The 16,011-nt window shown below is 51.4% G+C and overlaps 1 protein-coding gene across 1 annotated transcript; it reads left to right on the top strand.

The window, feature by feature from the left end:
- The first annotated feature begins 61 nt into the window (after positions 1-61).
- FES (FES proto-oncogene, tyrosine kinase) lies at positions 62-14,459 on the top strand. The gene is made up of 18 exons (XM_081170264.1): positions 62-2,058; positions 2,239-2,412; positions 2,646-2,742; positions 3,928-4,111; positions 5,379-5,516; positions 5,608-5,733; positions 7,413-7,535; positions 7,668-7,854; positions 8,527-8,610; positions 8,842-9,051; positions 10,028-10,150; positions 10,264-10,317; positions 10,670-10,788; positions 11,458-11,552; positions 12,137-12,260; positions 12,729-12,886; positions 13,592-13,714; positions 14,108-14,459. The coding sequence occupies exons 1-18, from the start codon at positions 1,846-1,848 to the stop codon at positions 14,248-14,250; spliced, it is 2,475 nt and encodes an 824-aa protein (XP_081026390.1). The 5' UTR covers positions 62-1,845; the 3' UTR covers positions 14,251-14,459.
- Positions 14,460-16,011: the final 1,552 nt, after the last annotated feature.

The raw sequence follows: 16,011 nt of genomic DNA, 5'->3' as shown, positions 1-16,011 counted from the left end.
CCTCCCAGGCTGCTAACAGGCCGCCTCTGGCTGATCCATATTGATTGGTTTGGGTCTCCCTGGCCAGGGTCTGCTGCAGAATCAAGGAGGCCAACGTATTGCCCAGACACAGTCCAGTCCGGATGTAAGAACCTAAGCCAGCTGCATCAGGCCAAATGGGGACCCACCTAGTCCAGCGTCCTCTTCTTATAGTAGGCAGCAAGATGCCCCAAAGGGAAACCCACACTAAGAAGTTTAGCCCAAGAGCCCCCTCCCCTCCTGTGACTTCCAGCGACTGGTATTCAGAAGCATTGCTGCCTCCACCTGGAGGCACAGAGCATAACCATTATGGCCAATAGTCTCCTCCATGAATCTGTCTAATCCTCTTTTAAAGCCACACAAGCGACCCTGCCTGCTCACAGAACTGCTTCACTGTCAAATGTGCATCATTTACGTTACCTGGAAATTTGACATTTGTTTAACCCAGTGGTTATCAAACTATTTTTTCTCTTAGCTACACTTTCAGAATAAAAATTTGCTTGCGCCACACCGAAATTTTTTTATTGAGTAAATCGTGTAGGGAAGAGGGAAATGCGACAGAAGTTTGTAAAATTGCCCATGTCTTAGAGAAAGTGGACAAGGGCAACTTTCCCCAATGCATTCCAAAATGATACTGAATGGTGGAAGATTCAGGGCAGGCAAACGGAAATACTTTTTCACACAGCATAATAGTGAAACTGGGATCTGTTCCCATGACCTACAGTCACAGCTGCCAACTTCCCATTTTTAAAAGGGGGGTTAGGCAAATCGCTAGGGGCAAAGGCTCTCCGTGGCCACTAGTTATGATGCCCAGCAGACACCCACACACCCGTGCTTCTGAATATAGCAGTAGGCACTGGGACCAAACAGCTGGAGAAGGTGATGACACTTGTGTCCTGCCTGCAGGCATCTTGTGAAGGCAACCTGGTGGAGCTGAGTTGATGAATTGTCTCACAAGGACAGGACTAGATAAAAAGCAGTTTAATTTGAAGGAGCCTCTTGGTCCTTAAGGAGGTATTGCGTACAAGTGCCTGGGTGGGGGTAGAAGCCACAGAGAGAGTGCAGGAGACAGGAAGGGTGATCTTGCAATGCCTGGAGGTTTTGTGGAGTCTTCCTGTTCCTCTTTAGTGCTCACGGCCCAGGAAGGAGTCAAGTGCCGATTCAGACAGCACCCCGGGCAAGGTATGTCCAAGGGCAGAAGGGAGCTTCCTCAGGGATACAAGAAAGGCTCCACTGACCCCCAACCAGCCCCCTTCCCTAATATACCACCAGCCAACATGGGGGGGCCTTCTACAGAAAATGTGATGTTTGGAGACTCCTGTTGCCTTCGAAACTGGAGACAGAAACTCCAAAACAGGAGATGGAGTTCGGGTGGTCCTCAGCAGCCCAGGGCACCAATGCACAGCAGGCGCACTTGAGTGCTGGGTGTCACTGCAACACCACAGTGCAGCCTGGCTGAAGCCTCTTGCAAATTGGGGTAGGGAGATGAACTCTGAACAGGTTGCAAAACTTGCTCGACTGGGGGAAGGGAGCTCTCGGATACCAAATCTGACGGTGGTGAGTGGGCGGCGGTATCCCCCGAGCCGGACCGGCACCTGCCTTGAGTCCAGTTTCTCAGAGTAGGGACTTGGGTTCTTCGCAGGCACTTTCCGGAACTGCTGGGGTGTTACGTTAGGGAGCGCCGCGAGGCTGCGGCCGCAAAAGGGAACTTGCAGCGGCCGGGCCGCTTCTCAGGAAAACAATGCCAGGGAGTCCGCTCCGTCGGGGCAGGCTGACGGCGCTGGCTCTCCCTTGCAGGGCGAAGGCTGCTGGTCTGCCTGCCTGACCATGGGTTTTGAGCTCGCGCTGGGTTGCCCCGAGGGCCACAGCGCCCTGCTCCAGCTGCAGGAGGCTGAGCTGCGCCTGCTGGAGGGGCTCCGCAAGTGGATGGGCCAGCGCGCCAAGAGCGACCGAGAGTACGCCGCCCTCTTACACCAGATGCACAGCCAGGCCGGCAAGCAGGAGAGCGGCGGCCAGCCTAGCAACAGCCAGGTCGCCCAGGTAGGCTCCCAGGACCCCCCCCTCCATCTGGCGCGGAGCCCCCTTGACCCTTCCCTCCATCCTCACCTGGGGAGGCTCCCCGTCCCCTTTCCATTAGGAGGGGGGCGGCTGGGCAGCTTCTCCCTCTCTGCGTCTTTCTCTCTCTCTCCATCTGCCCTCCTGGTCCTTTTCTGTCCGCAGTGCTGGTGGTCGCTGGTAACACAGACGGAGGCCCTGAGCCAGCTCCTGCAGCGACACGCCGAGGCGCTGGTCTCGGGGCCCCTGCACAAGCTGGGCCAGCTCATTCGGGACAAGCAGCAGCTGCGGAGGAGCTACAGCGAGCAGTGGCAGCACATGAGCCAGGACTTCCTCCGGGTACGGCAGCCCACCAACCCTCGCGCCCGCCGCCCGTCCCGTCCGGGCTGCGCAGCAGCGGCCCCTGGTGGGCACTTGCGGTGGCGCTCTATCGGGGCTTTGGTGCCAAGGTTGCATGTGGCTGGACTCAGACCCCAAAGGACGTTTAGTTCATCCCTCCGCAGGAAGCCCGCAACTGCAAACCCTCTCTGTATGGAGACCTCTAAGCCCCCTTTCTTCCTTGGCTCTTCTAGACCACCCAGCAGGAGCCTGAGCGCCTGAAGGCACAGTACCGCAGCCATGTCCGGGAGAGTGCTCAGGCCAAGCGTAAATACCAGGAGGCCAGCAAAGGTGGGTGTGGCTGGAGACCCCCACAGAACCCAACTGGTCAGCCCAAAGACCTGCCTCGGCCAGTGACCTGTTCTGGAGCATCTTCCTCCCATCCTCCCTCCAGCCAAGGCTATTCAGAGGAATGCAGCATCCTCTGAACGTAGCTTTTGGCCTAAAAGGCAGCTTCCAAATACTTGCCCATTCACCTAGCCTGAAAGAACTCGAAATAGTTATGAAATAGTTGGTATTTCAAAAGTCTGGAGGGAAGTTTTGCTCAGGATGTCCTGTTTCTCCGTGTGTGTTTGCATGTGAAAGTCTAGGAGCCTGGCAATTAAAGGGAAACACAAATGTAACCAGATGTCCACTCTCTATCCGATTGGTTAAAAGGTTGGGATGGGGAGTGAAAATATTGTATGCAAGTTGACCGGGAACATAAGTTGCAGAACTAAAGAAGGAAAGAGCAGTGGAGTCAGAACCTTCAAGAGCTTCACGATGCAGGAGCCGGGAGTGGACCATTAAAGGATCCAGAAGGTTAACCAAGAGATGAGAGTTGATAAAATACTGACATGGTTAGGGAAACTGTCTAGAATAGGCATAGCAGGATGAATTTGTATCTGTTTATTTGTATTTGTGTAACCACCCAAACTGTAGAGGTTTTAGTAAAGTAACAAGCCAATCTAAGTTTAGCTAAACTTGTTGCCTTACTTAAGTAAGTGGTTTATTTATTTTGGTCCCCCCTAAAAAAATCTAAGTCTTGTCATTCATCCCATTCATCTAAGTGATGTACTACTCTACCCATTATTAGGAGCGGGGAAGGCCAGTTAGAGTCCAGAAGGCTGAAGGACTGCCTAGTGGAAACTGCACGATAAAAATGGAGAGATCTACTTGGTTCATAGCTGTCAACGTTTCCCTTTTTTAAAGGGAAATTCCCTTATTCCGAATAGGATTCCCCTTTAAAAAAGGGAAAAGTTGACAGCTATGCTTGGTGGCAGTGGTGAAGTTAATCATAAGGAGGGGGTGGTTTGAGTGGCAGGGTTGTTTCCCTCCCTCCCTTCTGTCTCTTGGGGCAGGCTATAGCCTGTGCCATGACACCTAGTTGCCAGCCCCAGGCATCTTAACCATGTCAGCCACAGGACACAAATCTCTTACTGTGCACGACTGCATTGGCACTCCTGACCCTCCTATGCTTTTGCGCTCTCCCTGCAGAGAAGGACCGAGAGAAGGCCAAGGACAGATACGTCCGGAGCCTGTGGAAGCTCTACTCCCTGCACAATCAGTATGTGCTGGCCCTGAAGGCGGCTGAGGTGCAGCACAACCACCACTACCAGCACACCCTGCCTGGAGTGCTCCAGTCCTTGCACAGCCTGCACCAGGAAATGGCCCACATCACGTAAGAGGGGCTCCAGAAGGGCTGGGGGGGGGTGAGATGGAGAAGGCCAGGGACCTTGAGAAAAGGAGCCCAGTGGCACCAACCATAGTAGCACATTTGACTCCATGTAAAACAGTCTATAAGGACACGGGTGGCGCTGTGGGTTAAACCACAGAGCCTTGGACTTGCCGATCAGAAGGTTGGCGGTTCGAATCCCTGCGACGGGGTGAGCTCCCGTTGCTCAGTCCCTGCTCCTGCCAACCTAGCAGTTCGAAAGCACGTCAAAGTGCAAGTAGATAAATAGGTGGGAAGGTAAACGGCGTTTCCGTGCGCTGCTCTGGTTCGCCAGAAGTGGCTTAGTCATGCTGGCCACATGACCCGGAAGCTGTATGCCAGCTCCCTCGGCCAATAAAGCGAGATGAGTGCTACAACCCCAGAGTCAGCCACGACTGGACTTAATGGTCAGGGGTTCCTTTACCTTTAAAACAGTCCCATGCCCTCACAGCTGATGCCCTCAAGATTGCCAAGAACAGTACATTTCAGCCATCAAAGGCATGGATGAATAGGAATGCTTTTAGAATCATAGAATTGTAGAGTTGGAAGGGATCCCGGAGGGTCATCTAGTCCAACCCCCTGCAAATCCTGCAAATCTAGCCCAACCCCTGAATGATTATGATGATGATGATGATGATGATGATGATGATGATTTGATTTCTCATCAACACTTCATTGTATGTTCCCACCGCTGTTGTTTTTAAACAATATTAGAATCATAGAATCATAGAGTTGGAATAGACCACAAGGGCCATCGAGTCCAACCCCCTGCCAAGCAGGAAACACCATCAGAGCACTCCTGACATATGGTTGTCAAGCCTCTGCTTAAAGACCTCCAAAGAAGGAGACTCCACCACACTCCTTGGCAGCAAATTCCACTGTCGAACAGCTCTTACTGTCAGGAAGTTCTTCCTAATGTTTAGGTGGAATCTTCTTTTAAAAAACAGTTTAAAACAGTTTAAAACAATCAGGAGAGAAGGAAATACACCCCACCAGGGAGGGCATCCTACAAATGTGGACCTGCCACCAAGAAGGCCCTGTCATGGCTCAAGGACAGCGAAACAGCCCCAGTGGCGTTACTAACAGAGCCTGAGATGGTTGCTATTGGGGGGACTGTGCCTTTGGGTACTCAGGTCCCAAATCATTTCAGGCTTTGTGTACTAGAACTAGCACCTTGAATTAGGCCCAGCAGCTCAGTTTTTCCACCAGCAGTTTCCTGTTTCTGTGCTGGCAGGAAGGGGACCCTCCAGGAGTACGCAAGCATCACCAGCCTGGTGCAGGAGGAGATGGTGACGGTACACCAAGCCATGGGCAGAGCCATTGAGCGCCTCCGCCCGGATGTGGAATACGAAGGCTTTCATCCCCAGTGCAGGTAGCGCCTGCTGTGCTTTCTCTGAGATTCTGGGGGCTGGATTTCCCAGCCAGCAGCCTCTGCCACCTTCCTCTGGTCCGTCTCTCTCCAGGTGTGGGAACGAGGCCCCTGCTGTGGTGACCTTTGACACGAGCCTGCTGGAGGAGATGGAGACAGAGGGCCTGAAAGCCGGGGAGCTCCAGCTGAATGAGCTGACACTGGAAAGCATGCAGCACACGTGCGTTGGGGGCAGTGTTAGAAATTAGCCAGGAGCGTTTTGCTAGTGGCACAGGTTCCAGTTGTGACTATGTGGAGATTTCTGGGTGCCAGGTTGGCAACCACAGTTTAAAAACCTCTGCCTTAGCCCATAGTTAATTCCATTTCCACTGTGTATGTTTCTTCTTGCATCCTGGGACAAGTGAATTGCTGTAAGAGCAAGCTGTAGTCAAGCAATGTAGTTGAGGCAGTGCCAGATTTACTTATAAGCTGAACAAGCTATAGCTTAGGGCCCCACTCTCTTGGGCCCCACAAAAAAATATTTTAAGGGGGGGGAATCAGATGTACATTTCCAAAATATATGATAAAAAACAAATAAAATGGTTTTAGATACCTATTAGGTCCATAAATTACCATATAGCATTTATTCAACACAAAAAACAGTGACAGTTTGTTGTTGACAAAGGGCCCCATTACCTTCAGTAGCTTAAGGCCTAAATCTGGCCCTGAGTTGAGGGCATAGAAGGGAACCCAAGGGTCATGTAGTCCAACCCCCTGGCAAATAGATATTCCGTTGTGGTGACCACAACCTAGTTTTAAGGTGCCACTTGGTGAATAGCTTACATATCTGAGTTTCCAATACTGGTTGGGGGAGTAAGGGTGGGTTTTTGCAGGCTCAGTCCTAACCGCTGAGAGCAAGGGCAGCGTCCCCCACCGCTGCAGTGCCAGGGGGGAGAAGCTGTGCCTGTAGAAATTTTCCTTCCCTTTCTCCTGCCAAAAAGGGCGCAGAAGGTCCATCTCTGGGGAGATCCACTCCAGCCTCATGGAGCACAGATCAGTGCTCGGCACTTTGGGTGGGAGAGCAGAGGCTAATGATTTGGGCAGGTGGGGGGAGGGCCAAGAAGGAGCTCTGGCTCAGCCAGCCTCCTTCTTTTCTGTGCTCTCGGTGTTTCTCTTGCCTTGCTGAGAGCCCAGAAGACAGAGATGTTCTGCTAAGAAGCAGCTGGGATAGCTCAGTCAGCAGAGCATAAGACTTTTAATCTCAGGGTTGCGAGTTCAAGCCCCATGTTCGGCAAAAGATTCCTGCCTTTCAGGGGGTTGAACCTCGTGGTCCCTTCCCACCTACCATTCTATGTTAATAATAATAATAATAATAATAATAATAATAATAATAATAATAAATAATTTATACCCCACCCAACTGGCTGGGTTTCCCCAGCCACCCTGGGTGGCTTCCAACAAAGTATTAAAATAGAGTGGTCTGTTAAACATTAAAAGCTTCCCTAAACAGGACTGCCTTCAGATGTCTTCTAAAAGTCTCGTATTTCTTCTTCTCTTTGACATCTGGTGGGCGGGCATTCCACAGGGCGGGTGCCACTACCGAGAAGGCCCTCTGCCTGTAACTTGGCTTCTCGCAGTGAGGGAACCGCCAGAAGGCCCTTGGCGCTGGAACTCAGTGTCCGGGCAGAACGATGGGGGTGGAGATGCTCCTTCAGGTATATTGGACCGAGGCCATTTAGGGCTTTAAAGGCCAGCACCAACACTTTGAATTGTGCTCGGAAACGTACTGGGAGCCAATGTAGATCTTTCAAGCCAATGTAGATCTTTCTATGACCTGGAGGCAAGTTGCAGCCAGGCAGAACCGTCTGCGCCATTGGTCCCTGGGCTAGCTGAAGCCTCCATGCCTCTCTCCTGTTGCAGCCTCACCTCACTGGAGGAGGAGCTGGCCAATGCCACAGAAAACACCCGAGATCACCAGCAGCTCGCCCAGATTCTGAAAGCTGAAATCCAGAAGGAAGAGGCAGTTGTGAGCCCTGGAGAACGGTGAGGCTGGGTGTGAGGCCAAGGCCTTGGGCACCGAGGGAAGGGGCTGGTAGGAGCTCCGCTGTGCCCTACCAGCTTCAACTGCTCCACTGTGCATGGGCGTTTCTCCCTCCCCATTTTTCTCTCCTGCAGGATCCTGCTCCTGGGAAAGCGCCAGGCCTTGCATGAAGCCCAGCACCAAAGCCACCTGGCCCAGGGCACGCAGGACAAGATTCAGGCACAGCGGGATTTGCTGTGGCACAGGCTGGACAAGCTGGGAACCCGTGAGCCTCCGCCTGCTCCAGCCCTGCAGGAGGACAATCAATCGGTGTCGTCTGGGGTGCGTGGAGCCAGCGTGGGTGTGATCACTGCAAGCCCATGGGGCAAGCTCCTTGCTGGGGAGTAGGAAGAGGGGGGTGTAGAGGTGCGATCCGCCATGGGTGTCATCCTTGAGGGGGATGAAAAAATGGCACACCGCGGGAGTCGGCACTTACCATGGGGCCTGGCCTACAGTGCACCCAAGCCACACGTCTCTCTTGGGAGTGACGCAGTGGCTCGGGGTCACACACTGCCTGAAATGGCAGCGTGGGGCTTGCATCTGCCAGGTGGACTCCGTGGGCAACTCGCCGCGCCTCCCCCCTGGGCGGATCGCCCTGCCCCCACCGCTTTGGGTGCCAGAGCAGCTGGCTATGCTCCTGGCTCCTTGGCCTTTGGGGTTAGCAAACCTGGCAAATGTTTGACTTCTATCCCACCTTTCTTCCAAGGAGCTAAAGGTGGCATGTGTTTTTAACCCTGTTCCCATTTTATCTTCACAACAACCCTGTGAGGTAGGTTAGGCTGAGATGCAGTGACTGGCCACCCACCCAATGAGAGAGGGGGTCTGAACTCTGACCTCCCAAGTCCTAGCCTGATGCTCTAACCACTATGCCACACTGTCTCTAGCTTGGTTGAGCCAGTGCGCAGCAGTCCACCCTGACCTTGACCCTCACTCTGTGCCTTCCTTCTTGGACAGGAGGCGGAGCGTGATGGGGGTCGGATCCCGGCCTTGGAGGTCCTGAAGCAGCACTTCTCGGGCATCTTCCGACCACGTCTCACAGTGAGTGCCTCCCACCCACTGATCCACCCACTCACTCGTGTCCCTGCTCTGCCCTGCTTTCTGAATTGGCAGTGCCAAGGATGTGCTGGGAGCAACTGGGAGGAGTGGGGTGGGTGGAGGGAACGCGCGTGGAGATGCTCCTCCACACGGTCTCCCTTCCTGGCCTTCTCTACTAGAAAGGGAGCTGCCACTGTGGCTGGCTGTGCCCATTCCCCCTCTCTCCATCCACAGCTGCCGCCCCCGGTGCCCCTCCTGCCTGAGGTGCAGAAGCCCCTGGGCCAGCAAGCCTGGTACCATGGCGCCATCCCCCGCATGGAGGTACAGAGGCTGCTGCAGGCCAGCGGAGACTTCCTGGTGCGCGAGAGCCAAGGCAAGCAGGAATACGTCCTCTCAGTCTTGTGGGATGCTCAGCCTCGGCATTTCATCCTCCAATCTGCTGATGTGAGTGTTGTAAAAGGGGTGGTGGTGCTGGGTGAAGTGGGCAGAGGAGAGACAGAAGCAGGCAGGCAGACATTCTAGCCCAAATGTAGCCACTACAGTTGTGGCTCTGGTTACGTGGTGCCCCTGCTATTACTTCCACCTGGAATCACAATCCTTTCTTCAGTCAATTTTTGTAGAGAACCCAGATGACACTGTGACCATCCCAAAACATTCCTATGTTTTTGGGCTTGTACTCTGGTCTTTTTTTACACTCAATTTGTGGGATTTTTAAAGAAAACTCTGGGCTTTCTCCAGGCCACTGGCCTTTTAATTAATAGCTTCCTCCATGGCCTTTTCATTTTCAGTGGTTTCTACTTCTCATCTTGTGCCCCTTTAATTAATTCCTTCTTGTTCACTTGCCCAACCAAGACATTCCTATAATTAGTTTCTGCCAGCTGTTTCCTGTAGAATGAGACTGTAACTGCTGGTTTCCTTTCTGCCGCTAGAGCAATTGCTTATCAACTTTTCACTTAAAAAAACACATTGCAACTGAACAATTAATGTGAATGAACAGGAAGAAATTAAGTCTCCTCTTGCCTGTGGTAGCTTTTAGCACAGTGGAGATTTATCAATTTATTTTTATTTCATAAAATGTATACACCACTTGTTTGTATACACCCCTCAAAGTGGTTTACAAGCACAATAAAATAAAGTTATCTGTAAAAACAATTAATATTAAAAAGGTAAAATCAGCCATAAACTAAAAACAAATTAAAACATACATTAACCTTCAGCATTCTACATATCTGGAGAGGCTTGTCTAAACAAAAATGCTTTTAGTAGGTGCTAAAGTACTATCTGATGTCAATAGGCAGGGAGTTCCAGAGTTTAAGTGCTGCAATATTAAAAGATTGCACTGGAGATGCCAGAGCAGTGGTGTTTGCCTTAGGACTGTGCCAGAACTAAGACGGCTGCTCTTTGTGGGATTTCCCCTTAGAACATGTATCGCTTGGAGGGCGAAGCTTTTCCCACCATTCCGCTGCTGATTGACCATTTCCTGAAGACCAAACAGCCCATCACTAAAAAGAGTGGTGTTGTCTTGGGAAAGCCCATCATCAAGGTACTGCTCTCTGCCTCACCCTCTGCTGCCACTAGATTGGGCCAGGCTAAGGAAGGGAGGGTTGGGCTTGCAGAGTTCCCTGACCTGTGACTAAGTGGCTGCTCTTGCTGCAGGACAAGTGGGTGTTAGACCATGAGGACGTGCTGCTTGGGGAGCGCATCGGGCAGGTGAGTGACTCCCTGGCAATGGTGGTGGCGGTGGAAGGCATGCTCTGGTTAGGCACCACCTTCAGGAGTCCCACTGTTGGACTCTTGACAAAAGCTGTGCGCTGTGGAGCAGCTGACTGCCTCTCTCCCTCAGCCTTCCTTTTGCTAAGTGGGAATAATCCAGGTAAGAGAGGCAGAGCAGCAGCCTGCCTTCTGGAGGCCTGGCCAGGGGCAAGCCTTGCTGCTGCCTTGTTTGCTGAAGGGAAGCAGTCCAAACCATCTCAGCCTCATCCCTGGACTAGATTTTGCAATCTGTTTCTGTGGGCAAAAGGGCAGGGAGAGGAAAGTAGTGCCATCTGTCTTCTTTCTCCAGGGCAACTTTGGAGAGGTGTTCAGTGGGCGCCTCCGCTGTGACAACACCCCAGTGGCTGTGAAGTCCTGCCGTGAAACTCTCCCGCCAGAGCTCAAGGCCCGATTCCTGCAAGAGGCCAGGTGTGTAGCGAGCAAACTCGTGAGCAACAGGGACTACATTGCTAGGCTCCTCCTGAGTCTGAGCTGGACACTCTGGGGCATGTTGCGAGGGCAGGATCTTCCCTCCCAACTCTTTGGAACAAATTTAGGAAGCTGCCTCTACCTGAGTCCACCTGGCTCAGTGCTGGCAGCAGCTCTCCAGAGATTCAGGTAAGGATCTTTTCCCCTCAGGCCCAGCCCGGAAGTGTTGAGGGGACCATCTGCATGCAGGGCAGATGTCCTAATCCAAGCTGAGTGGTGCTGGTGGGAGATTCCATGGTCCTCACTCCCATGGTTTCTTTGAACGGAGCCTTTTAAAGGCAGGCTTCCCACCTTCCTTGAGAAAAGTGGCAGAGATTCCAGTCTTGCAGAGATTGTGGGGACTGATCATTTTGCCCTGACCCCCGTTTTTCTGCTGAATGTCATGACCTGCCTGGCTGGGGGAGCTTCAAGACCACTGCATCCTCCCAGTGCTGCTGCCTTGCCGCAGAGTTGCAGCATTGCCCACCCTGCCTCTGCCGTTAGCATCTTTGTACTGGGGGTAGGGTAGCGAGGACAGGTGAGGTGCTGGGGACGCCCCTTGGAATCCCTTACCTGGCTGGCACTTGGCGTGCCCTCCCTTCATTGTGTCTCCTCTCACTCCCCTTGCAGGATCCTCAAGCAATACAACCACCCAAATATTGTCCGGCTCATTGGTGTCTGCACCCAGAAGCACCCCATTTACATTGTCATGGAGCTAGTTCAGGGTAAGCCCAGCATTTCATGGCTTTCCATAGCCTTCAGGCTTTCTGTTTTAAACTCCCCCAGCCGTTTATAGGGTGTGTCTGTTTTCTGGGTGGAAGATTTCTGCACTGCAGCTGGGGGAGGGAGAAACATTTGCCCATTACGAGATATATGCAAGCTTCCTGGTTTTGCAAAGGCCTCTTGAGAACAGGCACTCTGTGTTGCCTTGAAGTCTAGAGGCATTTATTCACAAAGCTCCAGCTGCTCTACTTCTCTCCCTGCTGACTTCAGCAGAGCTTGGCTGCTGGATAAGTCCAGGGGCCCATTTAGTTTGGCATCCTGTTCTCACTATGGCCACCCAGATGCCGATAGGAAGCCCACAAGCAGGACTTGAGGGTCACGGCCCTCTCCTCCTCCTGCAGTTTCCGGCAACTGGTATTCAGAAGCATTTCCTGCCCCTGATGGTTTGTCCAGGAGGGAATCTCAACCAGGAGCTCTCAGGCTGAGCTCCAGAGCCTCTGCTCCCTATCCTGCCATGGCTCCCAGCTTCCCTAGTGTGACACTGGCCAGCTGGCTCCCAGCCCAGCTTCCCTCTCTCATCTCACAGGGGGTGACTTCTTGTCTTTCCTGCGGAATGAGGGATCTCAGCTCCGAGTCAAGGACCTGCTCAAGATGATGGAGAATGCGGCAGCAGGCATGGAGTACCTCGCCAGCAAGCACTGCATCCACCGGTAGGTACCCCTGCCCCTGTCTGTGCAAAAAGGGTTTCCTTCCTTCCTTCCTTCCTTCCTTCCTTCCTTCCTTCCTTCCTTCCTTCCTTCCTTCCTTCCTTCCTTCCTTCCTTCTCTGCTTTGGCAGAGACTGTGCTGTGGGGTTGGTGGCACTTCCAAACCTGAAGGGTGGAGCAGGCAGGTGGAGAGGCTTTTTCCCTGGGGAAGGAGGCAGAGTTCCCGCCTGTGGGCTTTTCCCATCTTTGATCAAGGAGGGAATGAGCTGCCTGCAAATCTGTTACAATGTGCACAGGCTAGTTTACATGTACAGAACCCACCAGGTGATGTTTGGGGCTGGAGCTGGGAGTCTCTTGCCTAGGTACGGGAAAGAGCTGGGAGTTAAGTTCCAGGCATTGGTGTCTGGGAAGCTGCCCCCCTCCCTGAAGTCTTCGGCACCAGTCAGACATTTGGATGTGCTACCCCTTGCAGGGACCTGGCGGCCCGGAACTGTCTTGTGACAGAGAAGAACGCCCTGAAGATCAGTGACTTTGGGATGTCGCGGGAGCAGGAGGACGGCATTTACGCCTCCACTGGTGGCATGAAACAGATCCCTGTGAAGTGGACAGCCCCAGAGGCACTCAGTCACGGTACCCACAGCTGTGGCTCCAGGCCCATCTGCTTTAGTAGTATCCTCCAGCCTGGCTGGCAGGCAGGGGGCAGGGCCCCTTGTCCTCCAAACTGGTATAGGGATACCCTAATGAGCTTTTGGATCAAATCAGCTCCTAGGTACAGATGTGTAGCTTACCAGAGGCAGATATGGGTTCGTGGGAACCCAGCCTGAGACCATTAATCTAGGACAGTGATGGGCAAACTTGGCCCTCCAGTTGCTTTGGGACTACAATTCCCATCATCCCTGACCACTGGTCCTGCTAGCTAGGGATTGTCGGAATCTCCGTTCGACCGAGCTGATAAAGCTCATCTTCCGGAATTGCCCTCCGACGTGATTAATGACCTGAGCCTTTGATGAGGCTCCAGGCACATTCCCATTCAGCAGAGAATCAAAGCAGCACGGGGAAGTGATAAGATTTATGGCTACATTGCTATGCTTTATTTTCTAGCTATGCAGACAGAAAAAAATACATCATCTCTCTGTGAGAGCAACTGAACAACAAAGGAACAGGAAACCAGTAACGTCACATCCGTCTCCCGTGAGACTTCCAACAGTATGGAATCTCTGGAATGTAAACAGGGATGATGGGAGTTGTAGTCCCAAAACAGCTGGAGGGCCAAGTCTGACCATCACTGATCTAGGAGAAGCCACCTCTCATGCCTGCTCTCTCCTCCTTCCTCAGGCCGGTACTCCTCAGAGAGTGATGTTTGGAGCTTTGGGATCTTGCTCTGGGAAGCCTTCAGTCTGGGAGCCACACCGTACCCCAACATGACCAACCATCAGACCCGCGAGGCTGTGGAGAAGGGTGAGAGCCTAGCGGGGTAGGCTAGGCGGGAGGTGGGGGGAAGCTGTGTCTCTGGTCTCCTTGGAAGGTCTGGGTTTCTACCAGCACCCATCTTCTCTTGGCACTCACTGAAGACATGCTATGGACTGGCACCAAGGAAGATGAGTGGTAAGTATTTTTTAATAAAACGGAAGGAGGTGTGCATTGTGCCTCTCCTGTCTCTCAAAAGTTTGCTCTTTGAAGGTGAGCAAGAATGGGGGAAAGTACCAATGCACAGAAATGTTAATGGAAAATCTTTTGGCCTGCACTTAATCCACACATTGGGAGTCCCAGGAAATTGCAACCAAAACACATTATTACTTCACCTGCCAGCTCCATCCTCCTGTGACCTGGCTGTGTCTTTTCCAATCCCAGGAATGCACCTGAGCATCCCAGACTTGTGCCCTGAGGTGGTGTACCAGCTCATGCAGAAGTGCTGGGAATATGAGCCACAGAACCGGCCGAGCTTCAGCACCATCCACCAAGAGCTGGTTGTCATTCTGAAGAAGCAGCGGTGAGAGAACTAGCTCCAGAACCCACTGGGAGGCAGCAGGGGTGGCAACCATCTCCTGCACCAAGGCTGCATCCATGCAAAACCTTTGCTCTTGGCACCCCTTTCTGGCCATGAATACCTTGCCCGCCCCCCTCCAGTGAGTCTTCCATCCAAAGTCAGCCAAATGGTCTCAGCTGCACCATGGCTAGTAGACTGTTTACCCCAGTGATTTGCCCCAGTGTGGCAGGAGAGGATGGCAAGTGTGGCAGGAAGATGCAAGGACAATCAGATAAATTAGTACATAATTATATTTTGGGGATGGTTTTTTCTAATAAAAAATTTTGATTTTCAGGTTTATACATTTCAATAATTTTACAGTCATTTTAACATTTTAAAACTTGACTTCCTTCCCCCTCTTTCTGCGGTTCCTTAAATGTATTTTTAATATCTTCTGCATATCCAAATTAACAATTAATTAACTTAATTTGTTCATTTATTCCTCTACTTTAATGTTTTGATCTGTTTACAATTTATCTGTAAATATCCAATAAACCATTTCTATTCTTTTATAAAAAGTTTGTTATCTTAATTTCTTATTTTTCTGGTACGTTTCACCATTTCTACATATTCCATAAGGTTTTAAATCCATTCTTCCTTTGCTGGGACTTCTACTTAGTTCCATTTTGGGGCAAGTAACATTCTTGCCACTGTAGTAGCATACATGAATAAGTTTCTATACAGTTTAGGTAGTTCTCTCCCTATAATTCCCAAAAGAAAAGCTTCTGGGTTTTGTTTTGTTTTTACAAATGTTATTTTAACCATCCTTTTCAATTCATTATATATCATTTCCCAGTAAGCTTTAAGCTTACTACAAGACCACCATATATTATAAAAAGAACCTTCTTTCTCTTTACATTTCCAACACTTATTTGATTTAGATTTATGCATTTTACATATTTTCCCCATGAGGAGAAAGAAGCCCTGATATAAAGTAGGGTGGGACGCTGAGGAAGGAAGTTGAGGAGCAAATTGCTAGAGATGGCATTTACTACTACTACAATGCTATCATTAATAGCAGCAAACACTATTTTCGTGTGCAATAGTATTTGCTGCTGCTATTATTAGGAATTTAGTGAGAATGCCTCAAAAAGAAGCAGAAAATGACAACTACAGTACAGCACTGGTGCTCTTCTGCCTTCAGAAGGCATGGATGACTGAGCAGCACCTGACCTCAGCAGTTTTAATTTAAGGCAGAAGTGGAATAGCAGGCTGCTTCTGGGATCCAAATAACATTCTGTAGCTGACTGGACAGTCCCAAATATTAAGGGAGAGGGGTTTTAATTGCCACCGGTGCATATAGGGGAAGAGTGAGATGCTCCTCCCACCCTTGATCGGGGGATCCCTTGCTGCAATGGATATACAGTACTCTACAGTACTGTTAAAGCAACTCTACAGTATTTGCAAAGTGAAGGGGTTAAAGTGATAGAGCTGATGCCTAGAAAGAGGGGATTATGCTCAAAACCCAGTGAATGCTGCTACCACCTACTTACCATCCCTGAAGGTGATACAGATCTTTCAAAAAATCACAGGTGGACAGGATGCTGCTGCCTTACACAGAACCCATCTAGCTCAGTATTGTCCACACTGACTGGCAGTGCCTGCTGCCCTCTGCCTGGCAAGGCAGCTGCCCTTCTCCTGTGCCCAGCCCAGCGGGCTTCTCAGGAGGGCTGAGGAGGAGGAACGGAAGAGTCATTCCGTAGTCTGACAAGCAGGATTGTCATGGGAA

Source organism: Podarcis bocagei (genome assembly GCF_964188305.1).
Source record: "Podarcis bocagei genome assembly, chromosome: 14".
NCBI lineage: Eukaryota > Metazoa > Chordata > Lepidosauria > Squamata > Lacertidae > Podarcis > Podarcis bocagei.
This window is presented reverse-complemented; position numbering and strand designations above follow the sequence as displayed.

Coding starts and splice junctions, on each gene's coding strand:
- FES (XM_081170264.1), top strand. CDS start 1,846: ATGGGTTTTGAGCTCGCGCTGGGTTGCCCCGAGGGCCACAGCGCCCTG. Junction 4,112..5,378: donor CAGGAAATGGCCCACATCAC/GTAAGAGGGGCT, acceptor CTGTGCTGGCAG/GAAGGGGACCCTCCAGGAGT. Junction 10,318..10,669: donor TTGGGGAGCGCATCGGGCAG/GTGAGTGACTCC, acceptor TTCTTTCTCCAG/GGCAACTTTGGAGAGGTGTT.